The following is a 27,291-nucleotide window of genomic DNA, read 5'->3' as shown; positions in this document are numbered from 1 at the left end:
CACATGAAGATTGTTTGATGTGAAAAAGAGTTCACAAGGTATTTTATACATTCAAATGGGTGATCAGTTAGCACAATAAAATTTAGTTTAATTTGTTACCCACCCTCATTTGTAAATCAATTGATTAGCCAAACTAAACGTGTTCAGTATCCAATGTTTCCTAATTTAGCATAGTTACTTATTACTAATTGTCGTGTTTAGTAAATATTGTCTAGAACGTATACCTAGTGATTATTGTTTTGCTGCTTAGTTAAAATCTAAATGAATTAATAATTTTCTGTGATATGATTTAGTTTTCCTTGGATTTATTTCGTAGTACTCTAGATGAAATAACCGGGATTGTGTGTACCTAAATAAATGTCCAAGACTTGGTAATGTCGATTTTATTTTACCAACATATACCTTTAGCGTATAAAGAATAAAAAAAAAGTCTTGAATGAAACGTTATTATTATTTCCGCAATAAACAGAACGGATATAACTAGAAAAGTAGGTGCAGTATAAAATACACATAATAAATATGCTGAAAAGCCCAACGCACAACACACGCACTAATAAAAACGTTAGTACTAGCCGTTTCGCTAAACTTTGCGCCAAAAACTTGAGGGATTTTGTAGTGTTCACGGATGGATGGACATTTAAATTTTTTACTCCACTTCTAATATTTTCTTCCCCGTAGCGACATCTTTCCTCAATTGATCCAGAGCTTCTTCTAGTATCTGACACTCGTATTCGGAGATATGGTTGGTATATCTCGTCATCTCTTTCACACCGTTCGAATCGACTTGCACTAAACCGGAAAAGTATGATGTTCCGAAATCATTGTTCTCGATGTAGGCGTGCACGTGGGCGTGTTGGCCGCTCAGCGCCGCCAGGATCCCCTGCACGAACACCAGCACGCTGTACGCCACCGACACCGTCGGCGACTTGCCGTGCTTGGCTTGCGTCACAATCTCGTCGTACCTTTGTAATTCACTTACAAACTTTCGTATTTCCGTACCCGTCATATTCGCTCCGGGTCTGGACTGCGAAATGAGAGGTACGGTGGTTTTATTGGAATGCCCGCAGATGACTGGCACGAAGCATTCCTCGGGTGCCATGCCGTGAAGCGTCCCGAAGAGTGTCTGGGCTCTGATCCAATCTATTGTGGTGACGCCGAACAGTTTCCTACCATCGAACGTACCTGTATTTCTCATTAATTCCGCGGCCATCGGCACCAGAGAGTTGAGCGGCTCGGCGACGACTCCCACGAATGGCATTTTAGACAGTCTGCCGATTTGTGAGGATACGGTTTTTACAAATTCCATGTTGGCGTCCAAACATGCTTTGTCGGATACGCCGGGAGTCTTGAGTAGTCCTCCGACTAAAAGTACCAAGTCGCTGCTGCCTAGCGCTTGCTTCATTGTCACTTCTCCTAAGTAGCCCTTTAGTGTGGAGTTGGCGGGAATGTGCGAGAGCTCTATGACGACACCCGGCGCCGCCTCCCACGTGTCGTGGATCACCAGCTTGCTGACCGCCGGCTCGGTGCGCAACAACAAACTGACGGCTTGCCCGATCTCGCTCGCGCCTCCCATCACACAAACTTGGAACAATCTAACACTCGATTTAATAGTCCTACTTCGTGTTAAAATATTGGAAAACTTCCTTGTGACCAACATGGTGCCTAATATTCTCAAATAAATGTATTTCATAAAAAAGACATAAAAAAATATACTTAGTCTGTCTGACTAGTGACAGATTTGTTAGTCAAAGAATATACCATGAACTAGTGAAGCATGCCAGTTAGGGTGAAACTACTAAAAAGTTTGACAAAATATAATTACCTAATACGAATGAAGAAGAATGCTGCATACGTCAACGTTGACATGATTTACCAATGTCATCTTTGACTTTTTGTCAGTTTTTAAACAGTCTAAAGAAGAAAATGTAAATAAAAAATGTTTACTCAAAAATGTATTTTTCGGCTTTTGAAATACTGTCAGTGTAGACAAGTGAGAAATGTTCACGTATCCGTGATCGGCGCCGGGAACGACGTAGGATTGAACTTGGGATTGTTGTTGAAAACTAACCAGAAGGTAACCAGACTCCACCTGTACGATGACGACGACAAGATTTATGGAGTAGGTTGCGAACTGAACAACATCCCCGGAGGGCCGGTCGTGGAGTCGTTCGCCGGCGACCAGCAGCTGGGGCTCGCCCTCCGCGACTCCGACCTCATCGCGCTGGTCGCCCGCATACCGCGCAAGCTCAGCACCACGCCGCACCAAATGATCATCGAGAACGCACCCGCCATACAAAAAGTCTGTTTAACCATCGCTAATCACAATCCTGAAGCGTTATTCGCTATTTCCACGGATCCTATAAACTGCATAGTGCCTTTTGCGAGCGCTTTACTGACGACGTACAATTGTTACAATCCTTTCAAAGTGTTCGGCATAACGCACATAGACACGGCGAGAGCTCGCGCGTTTGCCGGCAAGATGCTGGACGTGGATTCCAAAACAATAAGAGTTCCCGTCGTCGGCGGTCATTCCGATAAAACTATAGTGCCTTTATTTTCTAATTTAGAACCCTCCTGTTATTGTATTAGTTCGGAACAGGCCGATATGTTGACGCGGTTCTTGAGGACGGCCGATAAAGACGTTATACTTAATAAACAAGGCACAGAATCAGCTACATTGGCTATGGCGTGGTCGATCCATGAGTTTATCGACTCAATAGTAGACGCAATTAACGGGAGAGAAGTAATAGTGAATACGTACAGTCCGAACTTGATGTTTGGGACGCGATATTTCTCTGGCCCCGTGAAGGTGGGCGCCGACGGGATCACGGAGTGCCTGTGCGACTACCACATGAGCGACTTCGAGCGGGAGCTCCTGACGGCGGCGCTGCCCCTCATACAGGAGGATGTTTCAAAAGGAGAAGAATACGCCGGCGTTGTCAAAACTTTAGGTCGTTATTATACTTGACCCTCGAAAAATTGCAACATGATTTACACGAACTTGAGTTCCTTTTATTTGTCGTACAAACAGCAACACTCCTGACTGTACATCGGCGGACCTTATTACAAAAGGCATAAGGTCCACCGATGTACAGTTAACAGTGTGGGCGATGGTATTTTATAATACCTATTAATGTTTTTCTGATATCACTTATTGTTTCAAGAGTAGAAGAAGCCTTTTTTTATCATTATCAATAGTAATAACGGTTCTATGGGGTATAGTAGGTATTGACTATCTATTGCCACTAATAGCTTATTTAATAAACTAAGCACGAACAATGTTCGTAGGTTGACGCCCCACTTCCTACATCCATCGCATCGCACGCGCGTAACTATGTAACCTCTTGAGCGTCGCGCCTGTCGTGCGCGGCGCGTCATCGTGAACTTTGTCAGAATGCAGGCGGGTTGATATTAGGCTCTAGCCGCGCGCGTCAGTTGACGTCTTTGGCAGGCACAATAACCAATAGCGTGTAGCGCGAACTACGCGCTACAAGCGTAGCCGATAACACGGGATAAACCGTAGGTATGTAGCGAAAAGGGCCGACGAACAGTGCAGCGGGTCGCTGGCAGTGAATGTGTAAAGTACGATTCCCAGTATTCCCACCGAACGGAGTCGGCGCGCATTTCACATTTGTTCGGCCGCAACGTCCTCGCGGACGTGACTGGCCCCGGACGGACGTCATCGCTTCTGCCATACATAATGTATAATAGGAATAGGCACATTGATAAAAACTTTTACAAAAAAAAAGTAAACCGACTTCAAAAAGGATAAAATAAAATATTAGCCGTTTTAAGTATATGCGTTACCAACTGATATGTTTGAAGTCGGTGCCAAGACAAATTTGAAGCATACCATGATTTTAGGCCGATTTGATAAGAATGTGGCTATATGTTTATACGTTGGATTGCCTTACACGACAGCAAGGATCATACTTTCTGTAGATACCTAAGAACACACTCCACCGGAGTCCGTACCATGTTTGTTCGTACTAGTATAAAACCAATGCGATTGCCGACATGTTTTTTAAAGAGCAATTTTTACAAATTTTCGAACTGGCCATAGTAAGTACTCAGGTGTGGGATTGGGACTGAGTTATTTCCCGTCTCTTATCCAGAGAACTTGATTTCAATAGTACATTATTGTCGAGGCGCGGAAGTAGCTACTTGCAGGCTGAGGATTCGTTTTAAACGGACGACCTTGGGAGTCCGTTTAATTGAATCCGAAGCCAGCAAGTAGCCTTCCAGCCGAGTCATATATAGTGCTTTTCTTAAAAATGGTGCAAGAAATATAAATATCATAGAAATAATTTACAAAAGCAACGTTCTTAAGTATATAATTTTACAGAAAAAATCCCTTTGCGCCTTTTTATTTTTTTAATAAAAAAATAGAAGCGTATTTTTCTGCCAAAAATACGCCAACCTATTTGAGACAGCTAAATACCCGCGGGACTAATCATCTGTTTGGCTGTTTAATGGGCCTGTGCCTTCATTTGATATGGTCATTTCAACTTTTAAAAAATTTAGAACTCGACAAATAATGGAATTTGTATGCAACATTGCAGTCCCAAAATCGAGACTGCAATATTTTTAACTTTTTAATTTTTGACTGACCATAAACTACGCGCTTCGCGACCTATTTTTTAGACGGCAAAGTCGACTTTGCCGTCCATTTTTGAGAAAAATATAAAACAATTAAAGGACCATTTACAGGGCTTTAACTTTTTACCTGCATCGCAAATTTCACCAGTTAACATGGCAGTTGTTTAGCCGAAAAGGTGACAAAGAGACAGACAGTATTACTTTCACCCTTATAATATTAGTACAGTTGTAATGTGATTTATAGACATAAAGCTGATTATTTTTGACTGGTATTGTTAATATTTGTATTGGCACCGACTTCAAACATATCAGTTGGTAACGCATATACTTAAAACGGCTAATATTTTATTTTATCCTTTTTGAAGTCGGTTTACTTTTTTTTTGTAAAAGTTTTTATTTTTCCATTTTTAGTTTTAACGCATTGTTAAAAGCTTATGAGTGACGCGTGAGTCGCGTGACGCATGAATGAAAAACAATAATGCGTATCACTAAAATCGAAATCATTCCTGTCACTGCACAAACACAAAATCCATCCTCCGCCCCGTCACTGTCTCAATCCCTCAACCCCCCGATCACTCAACCTCACAGCACATCAATCCCTGATCACGGAACCCTGAACCCTGAACCACCAACCCTTCAACCGCCATTTCCCGACTCCTCAGTAGCCTTACCATAAGTCTAACACTGACATATTCGCTAGCGTGTGCATAACTTACTTTCTATGCGGCTCGCTCGTACTGGCATCCTATTAGTGCGAGCGAGATGTATAGTACCTAAGTAAGTTACGAAGAAGTTAGTGAATATGTAGTGTCAAACTCGTGGTAAGGCTACAGTTGAACTTCATCAAATTGGTGATTTTCGGGAGGAAATGCTTGAGTTAAAACAACGATGTCGCCATACTCGTGCCTTTAAAAATTGAGGAGTTCCCTCATTTCCTTATAAATTCCGTCATCAGAATAGAACCAACAATATGATGGGAACACCTTGGAGGTAACTTCGTTCAAACAAAAAAAGAATTACTCAAATCGGACCACGGGTTCCGGAGTAATCTACATTTATAAAATCATCGTCATTATCATCAACAATCATCATCACCAGGTCCACTTCATCAAATTAGTGTTTTTCAGGAGGAAATGCTTGATTTGCTTAAGAAAATACCCAAATCACATACATGTGCCTTTAAAAATTGAGGAGTTCCCTCAATGCTTCATGGATCCCATCATCAGAATAGCACCAGATTAATGTGGGACGTCCTTGGAGGCAGTTCCCTTCAAACAAAAAAAGAATTGCTCAAATCGGACCACGGGTCTTGGGAGTAATCGCTGAACGTCCTACATTTTAAGAAATCGTCATGATTATGATCAAAACAATCATCATCATCAGGTCTTCTTCGTCGTTATCCTCACAGCTGAGGGTCGTGACCACCATAAGTAGCGCTATCTATAAGAAGTCTCCAGGCTGCTCTGTTCTGAGCCTGATGAAGTGCGGACTGTGTGCCACTATTAATTGCCTCCAGGAGAGGATCCGTCCAGTGAGTTGGAGCTCTGCCTCTACTTCTTGTTCCCTCGACACGGCCAATCATTATGATTTTCTCGAGGTTGTGTGATTCTCGTCTCGCCACGTGTCCAAAGAAAGAAAGAGCTCTCCGCAAGCAGACTACAGAGAGAGGAGTGAGGACTTTTAGTTGGCTTCGGATTGAAGCATTGGTGCGGTGTTCAGTCCATGACACTCCCAGCATTTTACGCCAGCACCACATCTCGAATGCGTCAATCCTATCCCTTAGCCTAGCTTTCAGCGTCCATGTTTCGGAACAGCACAGCACCAGATTAATGTGGGACCACCTTGGAAGTACCTTCTTTTTAACAAAAAAAGAATTAGTCAAATCGGCCTACGGGTCTCGGAATAATCGGTGAACATACATAAAAAAAAATAAAAAAAAAATAAAAAACATAGCCACAACCGAATACAGAACCTAGTCCTTCTATGAAATTGAAGTAGGTTAAAAATGCGTACAGGCGGGGGCGCGGCCCGACTCCAGTCGGTCTGTGCGAATAATCTACAGTAAGTACCTACTCGTACACTCTAAGACTAAATTGTAAAACTCACCCTTCACTACCCACCCAGGGCGGCCTAGCTGGCGTGGTTGCACGGAGCGGGCGCACGCACGCGACTGCCATTGTAGGTAGGTAGACTGGGTACAGTTGTGCCAGGATACGGTAGTGACCCATCGCTGTGGGTACTCTGGCGTAAGATAAGCCAGGGCCACCGGAAGGAGTCATCGTAGAATCTCAGGCATCCCATGGCTCCTTCAAAACGGTAAGAAGGGGACGCCGGAGTGGCTTTTAGTGGGTATACCTCCTCTCGCCCTCTCAATAGGAGAGGAGGAGAGGACGAGAGGAGGTATACCCACTGCAGGGGGGAGTCCCACATATACCCCAATGGCTTCCCAGGCCGGGGGAATGCGTAACGCAGATTACCACTCCGTCAACATAAAAAAAAGGGTACGGTAGTGACAGTCGTTATAACATCGGAACTATACGGATCGTGGGGGTAGACTTCAAGGGGAGAGAGAAGCGGGAACATAAATAAAGCAATAAAAATAATAAATACGTACAAGGAAAAATAACATATAAAATATAATATAGTAAATTGACAACATAATTTAATTAACTATTTATAAAATAATTAAACTAAACATTAAAATTAAAACTAAGACTAAACTCTAACAACTATATACACATATTTACAAATAAAAAATGGGAGCTAGCTCGGCGCCGGATGGTAGGGTGCCCAGAAGGCTGGTGGCATTGCCGCGCTGAATGGCAATGCCAATTCGCTGGGCGAGGAAGTACCCAGCCCTCTGGTCACCCGTAGCATCATTAAGACGCTTCGCCAGCTCCCTAAATATATTATGTGCCCCGGGTCCCCAAGGCCCGAGGGTTTCTACCCCAAACGGCTCAAACATGCAACCAGAATCAATGGCTGCATATGTGCGCCGTTTGAGGTGCTCGGCCGTTGCGGCGGCCGTCCCGGCCTTGGTCGAGGTCCCTGGGAGGTGGAACTGCGCCAGAGTGTCGACGCACGTGGCGTCCCAGACTAGGGGCCGGCCCAGCCTCCAGGGAACCAGAGTCATGCCGTCGGGCCGTTTGCCGTCGTCCCTGGTCAGGCCTGTGGGTTCTAGGACGGCTGGTGCTCCGGCACTGGTAAAGGCCCGGCGCAGAATGTCGTTGATACTGGCGTGGCGTGTGATGCGGCCCGCGCTTCTGCTGCAAGACAGACCATGCAGGCCCTTACCAGTGACGGTGGAACCACAGTGACATGTGTGCGGGGCGACACAGACCGCACCGAGTCGCAGTGCCACCGAAAGTCTAAATGTCTCATTGCTGAGAAGAGTGACTAGATTTTTGGAGGGTGAAGCGTGTAACCACGCCCCCGACTCCCACTCGGAACAAGCAAGGAGACGAGCACGCTCCACGGGACTGGTGAACGTTTCGTGCAGGTGATCCCGTACCAGAGCGCAGAGCGGCTCATCCCATTGTCGTTGCGAGCAGGGGGTCGTAGGCAGGACAGTGTTGGGGCTGTTCGCCCTCCAAAAATCTATGGCATCTGTGGCAAAGGAAATTTTGAGATCAGGAGGGTTTTTTAGAATTTTGGCAACTAAATTTTGAGTGCTGTGAATTGATGAAAGAAATGCAGGAAGTGATATATTCGAAATTTTGCGGATCCCAATACCTCCGTGTCTAATAGGTAGGGAGGCTTGGGACCATTGGTTGTAGTCCACATCAATGTTTATGACTGATGTAAGGCTGGTTTTTATTACATCACCAAGTTTTTCTAAAAGGTCGGGGTACATCCAAAGATGGCTGCAACGAAGGGCATATGTAAATTTTGGAACGAAAAGGCAGTATTTAATTAAAGTGTAAGCCATGTGAACATTGATTTGGCGCAAGCGGTCTGAAAACGTAATAAAATTTTGATAATTTTGATTGACAAATGCCGGAAAAGATTCGTCCAGGACGGGTGACCCAAGGAGGTGAAGCGAAGTGCTGTCTATATTTTTTATGTTTGGTGATATTGCACGGAATTCCGACAAGGCTATGTCTTTTTGAGTATATTCGTCTGGGAAGAATATTTATTATTTCAATGTATTTGTTGACGTTACAATCCTGAATTAATTTATGTGACTAGCTGACATTTTATTAATTAATTGATAAGTTTAAATGATTATTATACTACCATATAGATTTGTCTGAATCATATAAAACTGTAAATAAGTATGTATCTACTATTAGGTGCCCTTACAGGGTGTCATTTGGTGTCATGAACTGGCCTTTTTAAATTGTAACAACTTATTATGTAGGTATGTACATGACAATGCAATATTGAATAAATGACTAAATGACAAGTCTGAATGCGTGTCCCAGTATTCCGTTGGCCAGCGCGCGACTTTAAAGTAAGCAGGAACCCACATTGCTTTTCAACATTCAAAAGTACCTATTTTTGTTTGTTCGATTTCTTTCGATAATTGCCGGTAATTGGATACAGATAAATTATCTACTACTTTTTAGTAATAAGTTGATCATTAGTAGTTAATTACGAGTGATTACTTTTTACGTAGATTATTAGACTCAGACAAGGCGAGTTTTTGTTTTAGAAAGTGTTGGTTGGGTACGTTTGTGACAAATTTTGTGGGTACGGTTGTGACTACCAAACTTAAGGCAAAGCAGAGAGATTGTTGGCAGTGCTACTTTTACAGCAACAAACAACAATAGAAAAACAATAACATACAAAACGTATATATATACTTATAATAGGTATACATGCAATATATAAATGTCGTAGTCAGATCGTATAATCCGCCGTATTACATTACGGCTAGCCGTGTTGAAGAACGTATGGCGCCGAATAAATTCCGGCGGATTCTCATTCAGCCGCATTCAATCCGGCTAATCGTTAAACCACCGCATTTCAAAACGCCCCTGTTTTTGAAAACGGCTAGCCGTAATGTAATACGGCGGATTATACGATCCGACTGCGACATATATAAGACAAAACATGTAGAGCTTATAAATACATTATGAATCTTACATAGTGAATCGCGGATTTTAGTTCATTTGCTATTGTACTATATGCCCATCCATCTATTACCCACCAGTGGCCACGCGGGGGTTAATAGAATGCTCAATAATATTAAACGTCATTACTTCTGGCCAAGAATGAGCCACGATGTATACGAATACGTAAAGAAATGTGCACATTGTCAATAATGAAACTTCAAGTTGGGTTGCAAATGAACTAACGTTTTTTTAAAAAAACACGTTACTACATATCTTACACAGATGGCGCTAGTGGTAATACATATACTATTATTTTGTTACTATGATAGTAAATTAGATTTACAACATCCTCTCCTAACAAAATAATCAAAAAATTACCTGAGAGTTTTAGTCTCAAAAACAACAAACAGAAGCTTACATAATATGTAACTTACATTCCTGATATGCCCATTAATTTCATAAATTTATAATGCTTGTCTGCACTAAGGCTTTTTGTGAGCAAATCAGCTGGCATGTTAGAAGTTTGTACATATTCTAGTTTGACCTTATTATACATAACACACTCTCTAACAAAATGATGTCGCACATCAATATGCTTAGTTCTCTTGTGGAACAATGGATTAGCTGCTAATCTTAGTGAACTTTGACTATCACTGTATAAGCATATTGGTGTACTCTCACATGGTTTTAAGATGTCATTTAACAAATTGTTTAAATAAATTGCCTCTTTACAAGCTTCACTTAATCCCATGTATTCCGATTCACAGCTCGACAAGGCAATAGTTCTTTGCTTTCTGGATTCATAAGATATTACACATCCCGACATTATGAAGCAATAACCTGTATAAGATCTTCTATCTATAGTACATGCTGCCCAATCAGCATCCACAAAACCATGCAAAGAAGTACTACTCTTTCTATAAACTAAACCATAGCTTTTAGTCTTCTGTAAATATCTTAACAGTCTTTTTAAATGTTTCCAATGAGTTTCATTATAACTGTTGTTATACTGGCTAAGAAAACTTACACTATAAGCGATATCGGGTCGTGTTAGAACAGACAGGTACATAAGACTACCTATTAATTGTTGATAGGGATACCTCTTATCACAATTATTTACTTCCTTTTCTAATTTTAAATTGACCTCCATAGGAGTACTTGATCCTTGACAATTAGGCATATTAAATTTGTTTAAAATATTCTCAACAAATTGTTCCTGGTCAACAGTGATACAATCTTTTTTAACATTTACTCTCATTCCCAAACACTGCTTGATCTGGCCTAAGTCTTTTATTTTAAATTTATTAACAAGTTCAGACTTTAACTCTTCATATGAATTTTTGCAATTATAAAACACAAAGAAATCATCCACAAATAATGCAATATATACTTTCACATTGTTTTCACATTTTATAAACAGACAGGGTTCATACTTTGATTTCTGATAACCCAGTTTTAACAAACATTCTTCTACCCTAGTGTACCAGGCCCTAGCAGACTGCTTTAGGCCATAAATTGCCCTCTTTAATTTTAATACCTTATTATCACAATTAACAAAATTTGAGCATTCTGGTATTTCCATGTAAACATTTTCTTTAATGAAACCATTCAAAAAAGCTGTTGGTACATCTAAGTGATTCATATTTAAATCTAATTGAACACTCAGGGCAAACAAGAGTCTTAGAGTAGAGTACCTTAACACTGGCGAGAAGGTTTCTGTAAAGTCTATGCCCTTCTTTTGCGTGAAACCTTTTGCGACTAACCTTGCTCTATAGCGCACTTCACCATCACTGTTAAATTTCTTTTTAAACACCCACTTATTTTTTACCACTGTACCATCACTTGGCCTATCTACCAGCACCCAAGTGTCATTATCACTGAAAGATTTTAGTTCCTCTTTCATTGCACTTTGCCACTGCACTTTTTCTGGTCCAGTCACAGCCTCGGTAAGTGAGATATTTTCTCCTGGAACCTCATCAACACACATGGAAGCATATCCATAGTAATCTGGTTGACGTCGAACACGCTTGGACATCTCCTGCATTTCTTGCTCTGTTTCCTGTGTCGAATCCATTTCTAGCTCATAAAAGCTGTCATCCTCACTAGGAACATATGTGACATCATTGTTATCCTCGAGAACGCTGTCGTCTGTGGTACTCTGTGACATACTTCTAGACCGGCTACTCTCTGCCTCTAAAGTCACGCACTCACTAGCCTCCTCTTGATTATCTTCTACCATAAGTGTTGTTTCCTTTACACCTAAATTTTCCATAATTATTACATCTCTGGCAATAACTATATCCTGAGAATTTGGATTATACAAGCGATAACCTTTGGTGACTTCTGAATAACCAACAAGGAACATCTTGGTCGCTTTCTTGTCCCATTTTCTACGCTTTTGCTTTGGGACATGCATCATCACTGGGCTACCGAAGACCCGTAAATGGCCAATGTTTGGTTTCTTGCCTGTCCACCTTTCATAAGGTGTAGTATCTCCATCTAGTCCTGATGCTGGTGACCTATTTTTCACATACACTGCTGTGTTTATGGCTTCTGCCCAAAACTTCTTGTCAAATTGAGCATCAAAGAGAAAACAGCGTGCTTTCTCTACTAAAGAACGGTTGTATCTTTCTGAAACGCCGTTAGATTCTGGTGTATAAGCAGTGGTTTTCTGATGCACTATGCCGCACTGCTTCAAGTAGCTCTCCATTTCAGTTGAGCAAAATTCTCCACCGCCGTCACTTCTTAAAACTTTAATTTTCTTAGACTGCTGGTTTTCAACTAATTTCTGGAACTCCTTGAAGTATCTGAATGTTTGATGTTTTGATTGAAGAAAGTAAACAAAACACATTCTGCTATAGTCATCTACAAATAAGAGGTAGTATCTTGCATTTCCAAGCGACTTATTTTCCATTGGGCCGCACAAATCCGTGTGGATTAATTCCAGGACCTCCTTGCTTCTGCTTGCACTCTGGGGAAATGGCAGTCTTGCTTGCTTTCCCTCGCAGCATACTTCACAGCTGGATTTATCTAACCTGCCACTTTTTTCTTGAAATGAGACACCTTCAACTACTCCTTTATTCATTTTACTGAGATCATTTGCATTAATATGGCCTAAACGTCTATGCCAAACTTCATCCATACTTGAAGTTGCTGTTGCTGCTAGCATACTTATTTGCCTGATGTTTAAACGGTACACTCCATCTATTAAATCAGCCCTTCCGATGACTTGATTTTGTGCATTTATAATGTAACAGCCAGTTTTCTCAAAATGAACCTTGTTACCATTCGCAATCAGCTGACTGACTGATAACAAATTCGTGGTTAGGTTAGGAACGCACAATACATCACGAACTGGAATGTCATACTCCGTATTATTCACCACTGTAGTAATCTGTGTATCTCCTGAACACACTACTGGCACACAGGCTTTATTAGCAACTATTATTTCTTTCATTTTCGGTTGATAACAAACATTGGATAGAATGTTTTTATTAGACACAAAATGGCCGCTCGCGCCTGAATCAACGTAAAAATCATTCGGGCTAAATTTTCCAGTTGAAAATACGGCACTAAACGCATTCATCTTCACTTTCTGCCTCTCAGGACATTGATTTTTATAATGCCCCGCTTTTTTGCACCCATAACAAACAATCGACGCTTTTGCCGTCTTGACGTTTCCGTTGCCAGATGTCGATGAACTCGAAGATTGCGTTTCGTTACTCCCACTGTTGTAACGTTTCTTTTGAAATGTTTTATTGCTACCTCCATTTCGTTTGTGCGAATTATTAGCAATGAATGCGGTTTCTGATTTAACCTCAAAATCTGTACTCATATCCAATAACTTTGTTTTTATAGCATCTGCACTTATAGTCATCCCCGAATGCTCGATAGCCATAATCATCGGGCTAAATTTCTCTGGAAGACCCGCCAATAACAAAGAACCGATCCACTCATCGTTGATCTCGAAACCAGTACCTTTTAATTTCTGTGCCGTTTCCACTAACTGTGTCACGTACGCAGTCATAGACTCACTTGTTTCTAGACGTATTGAAATTAAATTCCTCAGTAAGCTAATCTTACGCGTGTAACCGGAGTCGTCAAACAATGAGTTTAGCTTAGTCCAAGTACTTCGCACTGTTGTTTCGCCTTTAATATGGACATAAAGCGATGGATCGACGGTTAAAATCATCTTGGCTCTGGCTTTTCTGTCGCTTGTCTCGTCTAGCACATGCTGGCTGGCCAAGTCGACGCCCTCCAAGACGAGAAAGTTTTCCACAGCAAACGCCCAGTCGTCATAGTTTTCTCGCCCTTTTAACTTTGGAACGTTCACTGAATAGTTCGCTGACATTTTATTACTGTGCACTACGAAAACACTACCGAAAATCTCCGAAAAACTAATTAATTTCGAGCTGGGGCCGTAACCTAATGAAACTTCAAGTTGGGTTGCAAATGAACTAACGTTTTATTTAAAAAAACACGTTACTACATATCTTACACAGATGGCGCTAGTGGTAATACATATACTATTATTTTGTTACTATGATAGTAAATTAGATTTACAACAGTCAACACAACAAACACACTAATAAATACACTAAGGAGCCAATGGTGATAACTACAACGCCAAGTTCATCCTTCGAAAGAGTTTCTTTAGACATTCTAGGACCTTTAGAAATAGACAATTTCAACTATAAGTACGTATTAACAATTCAGTGTGAACTGACTAAGTTCGTCGAAGCATATCCTTTAGAGAGGAAAGACACTGAGTCTGTAAGTAAAGCATTTGTAAATAATTTTATTTTAAGATATGGCGTACCAAGCGACGTTATAACGGATCAAGGTACCGAATTTATGTCCAGTGTTTTTAGCGATATTTGTAGATTATTAGGTATAAATAAGCTACACTCGACTGCTTATCACCACGAAACTATAGGAGCACTCGAGAACACGCACAAGAACCTAGGAGCTTACCTCAGGATACAATGTAGTATAGGTTTTCGCGGGCTTGGTTTCCGCAACTCGACGTCATAATATCGCGCCTATTTTGCGTAATGGGTTGGCGGCACTATTCCTGCCAACCCAACTCTACCAAGAAGCCTAGCAGACCCTTGACGTTGCCGACGACTTCTGGGAGAGACCCCGGTGAGCCGAGGTGTTGTGCCCGGTATTTTGCCACCCCTGGGCATTCGAGAATGACGTGGGCGGCTGTCTCCTCTGCCTCCATGCACGCTCTGCAGAGGGGGCTATCTGTAACACGTAGGGTTAGTAGGTGCTTGTTAAATGAGGCGTTTCCAGTTATTGCCCCGGCTATAAGCCGGAGCTGTGGTCTCTTCAGCTGTCGAAGTCTCCGCGACAGATTGGGGTTGAGTGTCGGGAGGGCTTCCTTTGCCTGCCTGCAGGTGCCTAGGTTAGACCAGTATTGTTGGTGTTTTACCTTGGTGTTGTGTCGCAGCGTGTTCCGGAGCCAGGCATATGGCAGAGGTAGGATTGGCTCAGGTCCTGCCACCTTCAGTTCCGAGCCACCTCTCGCCAAGATGTCGGCTGCATCGTTACCTCGTGAGTTGCTGTGTCCTTTGATCCACTGCAGAGTTACGCCATTGGTGGTACATACCTCTGACAGAGCTTTGTGACATTCGTAAATTAGCCCTGAAGTGAGAGTATAACTTTGTAGAGCTTGTAGTACTGATCGACTATCAGAGAGTATGCGGATGGGGTAGTCCATTACTTCCCTTGAGACGATTGCGTGTGCTGCCATTATAATGCCCATACATTCCGCCTGGAAGACTGTGTTATGGGCACCAAGTGGTGTCGAGATGTGTATGTTTAGGTCCTCTGAGAAAACCCCAGCGCCAGTGCCTGACCTTGTTTTTGATCCGTCCGTGAAGATTCTCAGCTCCCTTGGGTTGAGTCCTTCATGGGGTTCTTCGTGTAATTGTATTTTGTATTTCTTGTCGAAGACGAACTGCTTGGGTATCCTGTCAGTCACCGCTTCTATAAGCGGTTCCTTACCTATGGCTTGTAGAGGATTTCGGTGTGTGGCACCCTAGGCGGTCTCCAGAGATTAGATTTTTTTTGACGTACCGCCGCAGCCAGCGCTTCTTGTTGTATAAAGAGGTGCAGCGGCGGGAGGCCCAGTAAGGCTTCCAGGGCCGCGGTTGGTGTTGTCCTCATGCAGCCCGTTGTCGCCATACAGGCCAACCTCTGGAGTCGTTGTAGTCTAGCCTCCACAATGGATAGTTTGGTGCGTGGCCACCATACTATCGCACCGTAGCTTATTATTGGTCTTATCACTGCCTGGTAAAGCCATAGAGTTAGCCTGGGAGTTAATCCCCAGGTTCTACCCACCATCCTACGACATTGCCAGAACGCGACTGTAGCCTTATCAATTTTGCCATTTAGGTGATTACTCCAATTCAGTTTGTTGTCAAGTATTACCCCTAGATACTTTACCTCTGAAGATAGTTGGAGTTCTGTATTGAACAGTTTGGGAAGGTGGTAGTTTCCCAAATTGCGTTTGTTGGTGAATATTACCAGCTCCGTCTTGCGGGGATTGACTGTGAGTTCGTTGTTAACGCACCAGCGCTCCACGATGGCTAGTGCAGAGCGGGTGACATCGCATACCGTACCTGAGTGGTTGCCGCTCGTTAGTATCACTATGTCGTCAGCATAGCCGATTGTGTAGTAGTGATTGTTGTTTAATGTTGTTATGAGGTCGTTCACCACTAGGTTCCATAAGAGTGGCGATAGAACTCCCCCTTGGGGGCATCCCTTCGCCACTAATGCCTGCTGTGTCTCGCCTGTCCCAAGTTTTATGACCCTCTGGCTCAACATGTTGTTTATCCATTTGGTCATAACTGCATCATTCGCACCGTGTCTTACCAGTGCTGCTGCAATGCTGCTGAACCTAGTCCTGTCGAAGGCTCCTTCTATGTCTATAAAGGTTCCTAAGCACATGGACCTGTTTTTAATCGCTACCTCAATGTTGCTTACCACTGCATGAAGTGCCGATTCTGTAGACTTGCCAGGGCTGTAGGCATGTTGGTTGGGATGCAGGGGCACGTTACTCAGCACCATCTCCCTCAGTTGCCTATCGCACAACCTCTCCAAGGTTTTAAGCATGAAGGAGGTCAGGCTGATGGGCCTGAAGGATTTGGGATCCGAGTAATCGCTTTTATCTAGTTTCGGTATGAAGATGACTTTGACCTCTCTCCACCGCTTCGACACGTACCTGTGAGCCAGACAGGCGCGCAGAACGGTGGTCAGCTTCAAATTGAGATGCCTCCCGCCCCATTTGAGTAGCGCAGGGAAGATCCCGTCCATTCCTGGAGATTTGAAGGAGTCAAAACTGTTTATGGCCCACTGCGTGCGCTGCGGGCTGATTACCTCATGTGTCTGCTGCCACTCGTCCTCCGACGGAGTGGTCTCCTCCTCCTCCCAACTTACTGGGTGCGATATCACGCAGTCCGGGAAGTGTGTTTGCACTAGGACCCGTTCCGCCTCCTCCGGTGTGTTGGTGAGAGAGTTGTCAGGCTTACGTAGGGATCCCAAGGTTATGGTTGAGTTGTTGGAGAGGACCTTCCTTACCCTGTTAGCCTGCATGGTGGTCTCAATGTCTGTACAGAATTTGCGCCAGGAGTTTGTGCTTCTGTACCTGAGACGTTTCTTGTACTTGGCCTTGGTGGACTTGTAGCTATCCCAGTCCTCGTCAGTGCCAGTGTTCATAGCTCTGTTTAGTTGTCTCCTCATCTTGCCTCTGAGTCAACACTACAATGTAGTAATAACCGCACAGACTGGAGTACCTGGTTAAGCTATTGGTGTTTTTCGTATAATACCACCGTACATACCGAGACGCAATATACGCCATTCGAATTAGTTTTCGGCAAACACTGTCGTTTACCGAATAATTTAATTTCTTCTGTCGACCCTCTCTATAATTATGATAGTTATCCTAAAGAATTTAAGTATAGGTTACAAAGAGCTCAGTCAGAAGCTAAAAATATTTTAATGTCTAGTAAAGTAAATAGAAAAGCAATGTATGATAAGAAAATGAATTCTGTACAATATAAACCAGGAGACTTAATACTTAAAAAAAAACCGGGCAAGTGCGAGTCGGACTCGCGCACGAAGGGTTCCGTACCATAATGCAAAAAAAAAAAACAAAAAAAAGCAAAAAAAAAAACGGTCACCCATCCAAATACTGACCACTCCCGACGTTGCTTAACTTTGGTCAAAAATCACGTTTGTTGTATGGGAGCCCCATTTAAATCTTTATTTTATTCTGTTTTTAGTATTTGTTGTTATAGCGGCAACAGAAATACATCATCTGTGAAAATTTCAACTGTCTAGCTATCACGGTTTGTGAGATACAGCCTGGTGACAGACGGACGGACGGACGGACGGACGGACGGACGGACAGCGAAGTCTTAGTAATAGGGTCCCGTTTTACCCTTTGGGTACGGAACCCTAAAAACCAAGTAGGCGATAAATTAGACTCTATTTATAATGGACCTTACAAGGTCATAGAAGATATGTCACCAAATGTTAAGATATTAAAAAATAATCAGGTTTATATAACTCATAAAAATAACACTAAGATGTATTTTGAAACTAAGTAATAACTAGCAACTATTATATTATATTATAATTAAAAAAAAAAATGTAAATGTAACTGCGTGTGTCACATTTTTTTTCTTCCTTTGTGGGGGTGAAGAGTAACTTTCCAGGGAGGTGTACTACACGTCACGGAAATCGCACACCCACGGATTTTTGTTTCAAGCCGTTATAAACCTTATGTTGTTGAAGGTAAAGTATGAGTGTGTGGGATCATTTTAAAGAGAATTTAACCCTTCATTTAAAAACAATGCAATAGTTACTAAAGAGTAAAAAAAAGGCACCTTTTTAATAAGAAATAAAAATCGTATATTCATGCAAAAAAATCAACAAATTAAAACACAATAAAATCAACAAATATCGGAATACAAATGCCTAAAACTAAACTTAAAACCTAGTGTTGCCTCCTCTGGCCTTAATGACTGCCTCCATGCGAGCCTTCATGGACCTCACGAGAGACACGACGTATTCTTGAGGAATAGCATCCCACTCTTCAATGACGGCATCTCGAAGCTGTTCCAGGGTCGCAGGTGCAGGATTACGTGACCGCATCTTCCGTTTTAGCTGATCCCAAAGGTGCTCTATGGGATTCAGGTCCGGACTCCTTGCTGGCCACTGCATGACGGTGATCCCAACCTGATCAAGGTAGTCCCGAACAATCAATGCTGTGTGGGAGCGGGCGTTATCCTGCATGAATGTGAATCCAGGACCGACAAATTCGGCGTATGGAACCACATGGTCCTCCAGGATCTCTGTGATGTACCGATGAGCAGTCATGGATCCCTGGCCTCGACCACCACCAGTGCGGGAAACACAAACGAGCTCGGTTTTGCCGGCGAGGGAAATGCCACCCCAGAACATGCAGGATCCTCCTCCGTATCCGACGGTTTCTTCAAGACAGGCCTGTGAATAACGTTCCCCTTGCCTCGTGTACACTTTTCTGCGCCTATCGTTGCAGAACAGGCACACCCTGGTCTCATCGGAGAAGAGGACAGCCTTCCATTGGTCGACCGTCCAATCCTTGTGTTCGCGAGCAAACTCACGTCTGACTCGCCGATGCTCTGCCGTCAATTTGGGACCCGTAGCCGCTCTATGGGGCATGATCTTCTTCTCCCGCAACCTTCTTCTTACTGTAGAGACACTCACCACCGTTCTCCGAACTGCTTGCAGCTGTTGCTGCAGCTGGACAGCGTTGGAGAAACGGTTCCGCAAAGACGTCGACACAATAAAGCGGTCGTCTCTTTCGGAAGTGCAGCGTTGTCCTCCGGATCCAGGCTTCCTGGTGAAGCTTCTAGTCCTCTGGAATCGATGAACTGCTCGGAGAACTCGGAAACGGCTTATGTTGAGTTGCCGAGCAACCGCAGACTGCGTCATTCCTGATTCCACCAGGGCTACTGCTTGAGCTGCTTCTGCTTCCGTGGTATCCATTTTCTTGGGGTGTTTTCTTTCTCCAGCTGTTCCGGTGTGACCTCTGTGAACTCTGGATACCGAATGACCCATATTCCACTTTTACCCCCCCTTTTAAACCTATCCAAGGTAACGCAACTGGCGACCCTTACAACGCGTATTGTAGGTGTTCTTTCAGAACGCCGTAATTTCGTGATTATTATTATTTTTCCCAAAAATGCTTTACTCATGTTTTAATGCTTATTAATTGTGCTTTTAAATGATGTATATATTGTGAGGGTATAATACATATGATAAGAGCTATATTCGCTTAAAACAAAAATCGGTGGGTGTGCGATTTCCGTGACGCCGAGTGTATATGCCTAAGTTAACATATTAACAGTAACTATACGTTACTGTCTGCAACATAAATATGCGACGCACGTAATTGTATAAATAGCATGTAAGCAATAATAGCCTATAAACATGTTATGCTTAGATTTACTTGCTCTCTCTATACTTGGATACCGAGAATATAACACATCTTCGGTAATGTCTCGTTTCACTTCATCTCCATTCGACCCTCCAACTACCAACTCATCAGACTATATTAGTGTAACTAACTTTGTTTAGAAGGACATTATGTAGTGTTATGTTACGTATTTGTAATAATAGAAGTAATTACTTATAAACCATTTTGGTAGGTATATGTTTTATGCCTGTCACTACCGATCCCAACCACTGTCACTACCGTCCTTGGGGTGTGGCCGGTTGTGACAAATTCCCTTATTTTCTAATTTGATCTTATGACAATACATAAATATACGTATTTAGGTACATTATTTTAATATTTTTACGTAGACAAATGGATGTGTTTTTTCCCCGCTAACTGGTTCTAATTATTGACGATCAAACCAAAATTGGCACAACCGTACCCAGTGTACCGCACGCGTCCGCGCCAGTTATTAGCGTGGCTCATGGTATAATAATATACTCCGCCTGGTACTCTCTTCCCGTCTTTTCTAGGTCACCTGACTGACACAAGCCTACGTCATCATGCGACAGCGCTATATGATAATATGCGATAGCGCTATACAAAGTGGGAATGTTATTGTGACGTAGGCTTGTGTCACTCTGGGAAGAGAAGACCATGTTTTATTAGACTATGGCGTGGCTCATACTATTTGTCGTTAATTCCGCTCCGTGCAACCGCGCCACCGAGCGGACGCCCTCATTAATCGCAGCCTCGCAGATCGGACACCTGCCTAAAAGTAACTTAGTTAAATAAAATATTTTGTAAGCGAATGATTTTATTTAAATGGGATTAATTGGCAGACGTATTCTAATTGGGTAAAACATTACAAACAGCCGTCGTCTACTTTCAGAAGTGTCTGGTAAATTATTGTTTAAACACGACAGCTTCAGTTGTATGGGAACTGCACGCTGACGTTGCAGTTGGCTTGCAGTCCGTCTGTACCGGTCCTTAGTGCACTAGGTCATCTGTTAAGTTAATTTGTGACAGATTTCTTTATAGTAGGATTCAGCGTCATCTACGTCATACGCTAGTTCTTCTATTGATTCAGTCAAATATGTTTGTTCTACGTTACTTACGACTTCAAAGTTCACTATTTCGGATATACCATATTTTTGAATTTTTACAGGACTAGCAAAGAATTTGGTCTTATATGCGTCATTGGCCACCAACGCGATTTGTGCATCCGGGGTGCCGCTTAGGGCGTTGAGGATGGCCGAGACCGTCTGCACGCCCGCGAAAGCGGTCAGCTGGCTAGTTTGACACGAGCCACTCTGCAGCATTCCGTTCGCCGATTCCCTTACAAACTCTATGATATTTGCGGCTCCTTTGGGGTCGATATTGACCCAAGGTCTGACATGCGATACTAGTGGAACTGCCGTGCTAGGGGAATGCCCGCAGACAACTGGCACGTGGATATCTTTAAGTAGGCACGGTATATCATAAAGCTGGTGTAGACGTGCTTGGGCTCTCATAGAATCGATGCCCGTAACACCCAACACTCTATTTTTGTTATAAGCTTCTTCGGCTTCCATGATTTTGCTGATAAGCGGGATCGTGTAGTTGATGGGCTCGGTGAGATCTACTACGAATGCGTCGGGACATTGTCGACAAAGTTCTTGTATAGGATGGACGAGGAGATCCGCGTTCACTTTAAATAAATCATAGTCCGTCTGGCCAGGTCTTCTAAGGTCACCGCACGCCAGACACACTATATCAGCGTTGTGCAGCGCAGCTCCGACGTGTCCCGCCCGTCCCTCCGCGATCGACCCACTCGGGATATGAGATAGATCCAGCCCTACCCCATAAGTATACTTTGGTTGATCGTATAAAACTATCCGACTCACGAGAGGATGATTCTTGAGCAGCAGGGAAAGACTTTGAGCAACTGGATTTAATCCTATGATGGTGACTTGAAACTTGTCCTTTTTTACAAGTTCCTTTGGTCGAGTTTCGGGGTTTGTATGGAGAAACATACGTCTGGTGTGACTCCGACGTATCAGGGATATGGTCAGACGGAACATGACTAATAACAATTATATCAACTTGATTAATATATCAATTTATTTCATTTTGTCGATATTTTGTTGGTCACAAGTGACGTGACAGTTTCATGGACATGGCCTGTAAAACCGACAGATCTAATCTGCCAGCATTCGTAGAATCAACGTAGAATACTCAAGTTGACATATCGGCACTAGGTACTTTGAAAAAATCTCGTATCTCACACTGCTAGTAGGTACCTACTCAAAGTTATACTACTCTTTGGTTGAAAGGCAGTAACGCTGTATACATTCCATACATAGATATAATACCTACCACATTTTTAGGGTTTCGTAGTCACCTAGAAACCCTTATAGTTTCGCCATGTCTGTCTGTCTGTCTGTCCGAGGCTTTGCTCCGTGATCGTTAGTGCTATTCTATATAATATATTCGACACTAAGACTGACGGAATAGGCTAACAGACTATATTTACGTTTGTAATCAATTTGTAATGGTAACACTGCGGATATCCGCCATTGTCAATCAATGTCAAATAAAAAAAATGATTTACAACAACACAACAACAAATTAAAATGTATTTGATTTTACGTACTCAAACTCAAAACTCAAGATCGTTAGGTATATAAAAATACCATAAATGACCATGGGCAACTTTGTATGGAGCTTGGTCCAAAAACCAACAGAGATGAGACTTTGGTCATTACTGTCATTAGATAGGTGTTTTTATGTATTACTTTATTTCGTTATATTATTATATTTATTTTTTTATACTTATATTATTATTAGTATTAATCCTTAAGCTGGCTCATTTTATTTAAAGGAGACATTCCTTTATTTTTAAAAAGAAACAAAACTGCATTCAAAGATTTTCTAAAACTAGCTTGCCTCGCCCGGGATGCAACTAATTTCGTACTGTAAATGCGACGTGAAAAACTAGTAGTTTGTAAATAGTTTGGGAAATGCTGGTCTATATTTAACGCTAAGCGGCAAAAGAAATACATCATCTGTGAAAATTTCAACTGTCTAGCTATCAACGGTTCTTGAGATACAGCCTGGTGACAGACAGATGGACAGACGAACAGACAGACAGACAGACGAACAGAGGAGTCTTAGTAATAGGGTCCCGTTTTTATTAGGGTGCCGTACCCAAAGGGTAAAACGGGACCCTATTACTAAGACTCCGCTGTCCGTCCGTCCGTCCGAATTACTTCAATCACTTGGATTATTGTGTGACACATACATCGGATATGGGGTTTTTATAATAATTAATGGGATAATTTGAGGAATTTGATTGTATTTTCTTCAGTGAAGAGGTATATAATATGTACTTACAGACGGACATAGTTATGATGGAATTGCTGTTTGCTAGTTTTTAAAGTGTTTATAAATATATGGTAAAAGAATCAGTATAAAGTCTATCGGGTAATAGAAAATATTATAAAAAAATTGCTTCATTTATTTATATTACCTAGTACGTATATCAATATCATGCTCTTCCTAACCTAATCTATTTTTCTGGCAGTTGTTCGTTTTTGTAAGAGGTCACAGTTCTAACCTAACCCAACCCACTTTTCTGGTGGCCGTTCGTTTTGTATGAGGTCGCAGTTATAACCTAACCTAACCCACTTTTCTGGCAGCCGTTCGTTTTATACAGGAGGCCGCAGTTCCAACCTAACATAATCTTTTCTGGCACAGGTTCAATTTTGTTTGGGGGTCACAGTTCTTACTTAACGTAATCCACTTTTCTGCTAGCAGAAAAAACATTATGCCATAATAAAAGTATGCTGCAGGATGATTATGGTACATTAAATTATGCTAAACGCAAGTCTGCAAAAGTAATCTTCTGCTAAATAATATGCTGCAAAATGTATTGTATGCATAGTAATAATAATGCCAAGTAATATTTATGAAAAATTAACATTCGACTAAAAGTGTTTCGGCGATACATGTTATGCGAAGTGTATTAATGTATTTCGGACAAACAATATTATGCCAGATGAGGGGAAACCGGTATATCGACATTATCGACATAAAAAAATTGGCATTTTTTTGTCATCCATTTTATAGATGGTATAATTTACCTGTCTTAAAAAGAGAGAAAGGAAGCAATAGTAGGTACCTACATTGGTTTGTGCCGGGGATTATAACGCGACGCCGAAACCGGAAGGCTTTCAATGACTCGAGTTCGTAATCCCCTGAGGCACTGCCCGTGATAACTACACACGTGTTTTCTTACATATTTTTTATTATTACTTATCATTTTCCTCGTTTATATCTAAAAATCCAATGATCATCGTGCTCGAGTTTGATAACATTAATAATCTAAGTGCGAGTACCTACCTATATTGACGAAATATAATTTATTGTATTTCGTCAATATAGGTAGGTACTTAAGTTTTATGACGATTAGTCATAATTGTTATAAAACTTAATCTTTACGAATACAAAAGGACAAATTTAATTTCTTTTAAAGAGCGCCAAAGCACCGACAAACTGCAACACCCTTAACTGTCTATCGGTGGACCTTATACCTTTTGTAATAAGGCCCATCGGTGCACCTCATGCCTTTTGTAATGAGGCCCATCGGTGCACCTTATGCCTTTTGTAATGAGGCCCATCGGTGCACCTCATGCCTTTTGTAATGAGGCCCATCGGTGCACCTTATGCCTTTTGTAATGAGGCCCATCGGTGCACCTCATGCCTTTTGTAATGAGGCCCATCGGTGCACCTTATGCCTTTTGTAATGAGGCCCATCGATGCACCTTATGCCTTTTGTAATGAGGCCCATCGGTGCACTTTATGCCTTTTGTAATGAGGCCCATCGGTGCACCTTATGCCTTTTGTAATAAGGCCCATCGGTGCACCTCATGCCTTTTGTAATAAGGCCCATCGGTGGACCTTATGCCTTTTGTAATAAGGCCCATCGGTGCACCTTATGCCTTTTGTAATAAGGCCCATCGGTGCACCTCATGCCTTTTGTAATAAGGTCCATCGGTGGACCTTATGCCTTTTGTAATAAGGCCCATCGGTGCACCTTATGCCTTTTGTAATAAGGCCCATCGGTGCACCTTATGCCTTTTGTAATAAGGCCCATCGGTGCACCTTATGCCTTTTGTAATAAGGCCCATCGGTGCACCTTATGCCTTTTGTAATAAGGCCCATCGGTGCACCTCATGCCTTTTGTAATAAGGCCCATCGGTGGACCTTATGCCTTTTGTAGTAAGGCCCATCGGTGCACCTTATGCCTTTTGTAATAAGGCCCATCGGTGCACCTTATGCCTTTTGTAATAAGGCCCATCGGTGCACCTTATGCCTTTTGTAATAAGGCCCATCGGTGCACCTTATGCCTTTTGTAATAAGGCCCATCGGTGCACCTCATGCCTTTTGTAATAAGGCCCATCGGTGCACCTTATGCCTTTTGTAATAAGGCCCATCGGTGGACCTTATGCCTTTTGTAATAAGGCCCATCGGTGCACCTTATGCCTTTTGTAATAAGGCCCATCGGTGCACCTTATGCCTTTTGTAATAAGGCCCATCGGTGCACCTTATGCCTTTTGTAATAAGGCCCATCGGTGCACCTTATGCCTTTTGTAATAAGGCCCATCGGTGGACCTTATGCCTTTTGTAATAAGGCCCATCGGTGGACCTTAATTCTTTTGTAATAAGGCCCATCGGTGCACCTTATGCCTTTTGTAATAAGGCCCATCGGTGCACCTTATGTCTTTTGTAATAATGCCCATCGGTGCACCTTATGCCTTTGTAATAAGGCCCATCGGTGCACCTCATGCCTTTTGTAATGAGGCCCATCGGTGCACCTTATGCCTTTTGTAATAAGGCCCATCGGTGCACCGTATGCCTTTTGTAATAAGGCCCATCGGTGCACCTCGTGCCTTTTGTAATAAGGCCCATCGGTGCACCTTATGCCTTTTGTAATGAGGTCCATCGGTGCACCTTATGCCTTTTGTAATAAGGCCCATCGGTGCACCTCATGCCTTTTGTAATAAGGCCCATCGGTGTCTTTGCCTTTTGTAATAAGGTAAATCGGTCACCCTTAAAGTTGACATGTTCATTACTGGAGGATGAGTTGAGTGACCAGGAGATTAAAACTAGATTTACAGCGAAAGATGTTGCTACGGTTTTAAAATCTATGTCGCGTGGAAAATCTCCTGGTCACGATGGCCTCAGTATTGAACACCTGAGGAATGCAGGCCCTCACTTGCTGAGGGTACTCGCTCTGTTGTACAACCTCTGCATTAGTCATGCGTACTTACCCGAGGCAATGATGAGGACTGTGGTAGTACCAATTGTCAAGGATAAGGGTGGTGATGTAGGTGATAAAACCAACTACAGACCGATCTCGCTAGCGACAGTGGTAGCTAAAGTGCTGGACAGTCTGCTTAGTACACAATTGGACAAGTACCTTGATATACATCAAAATCAATTCGGTTTCAGGCCTGGACTCTCTACGGAAACTGCCATATTGTGTCTTAAGGAAACTGTCAAGCACTACACAGAGAGAGGCACATGTATTTATGCATGCTTCCTTGACTTATCGAAGGCGTTTGACCTCGTCAACTACGACGTCCTCTGGCGGAAGTTAAAGAACACGAAAATGCCGGTTGAGCTTCGTAGAATGTTTAAATACTGGTACCTAAACCAGAGGAATGTAGTACGATGGTCAAGCGCTTATTCGGAGCCATACAGGTTGGAGTGCGGGGTGAGGCAGGGAGGGGTGACCTCGCCCAAGCTTTTCAACCTGTATATCAATGCACTTTTAGAGGAGCTCAGCAGCACTAATATCGGATGCCACATTGGCGATACATGTCTGAATAATATAAGCTATGCAGACGATATGGTGCTGCTGAGTGCCTCTCCTTGTGGTTTGGCGAAGCTCATAAATATATGTGAGAAAAGAAGAAATATGCACTCAGTCACGGTTTGACATATAATGTCAAGAAAAGTGAATGCATGGTCTTTCAAGTTAGAGGTAAAAAACTACCACCAGTACCTCCTATTAAGTTAAACGGAACTCCACTTAATAGGGTGGACCGATTCAAATACCTTGGGCATGTAGTAACCTCTGACTTGAAAGATGATGCT

General features: G+C 42.5%; 2 protein-coding genes and 1 long non-coding RNA gene across 3 annotated transcripts in view; 2 read left to right on the top strand and 1 right to left on the bottom strand.

Annotated features, from left to right (window-relative positions):
* Positions 1 to 27,291, top strand: part of LOC134789394 (uncharacterized) — a 485,188-nt gene that overhangs the window by 397,919 nt on the left and 59,978 nt on the right. The gene's annotated exons all lie outside the window — the stretch shown is intronic.
* LOC134806619 (malate dehydrogenase-like) lies at positions 636 to 1,675 on the bottom strand. Its single transcript, XM_063779944.1, has one exon. The coding sequence runs from the start codon at positions 1,655 to 1,657 to the stop codon at positions 647 to 649; it is 1,011 nt and encodes a 336-aa protein (XP_063636014.1). The 5' UTR covers positions 1,658 to 1,675; the 3' UTR covers positions 636 to 646.
* LOC134806618 (malate dehydrogenase, mitochondrial-like) lies at positions 1,906 to 3,018 on the top strand. The gene has a single exon (XM_063779943.1). It carries the CDS (start codon positions 1,937 to 1,939, stop codon positions 2,966 to 2,968), a length of 1,032 nt encoding a protein of 343 aa, XP_063636013.1. The 5' UTR covers positions 1,906 to 1,936; the 3' UTR covers positions 2,969 to 3,018.

The sequence above is a fragment of the Cydia splendana genome, chromosome 3 (genome assembly GCF_910591565.1).
Source record: "Cydia splendana chromosome 3, ilCydSple1.2, whole genome shotgun sequence".
In the NCBI taxonomy this organism is placed as follows: Eukaryota; Metazoa; Arthropoda; class Insecta; order Lepidoptera; family Tortricidae; genus Cydia; species Cydia splendana.
This window is presented reverse-complemented; position numbering and strand designations above follow the sequence as displayed.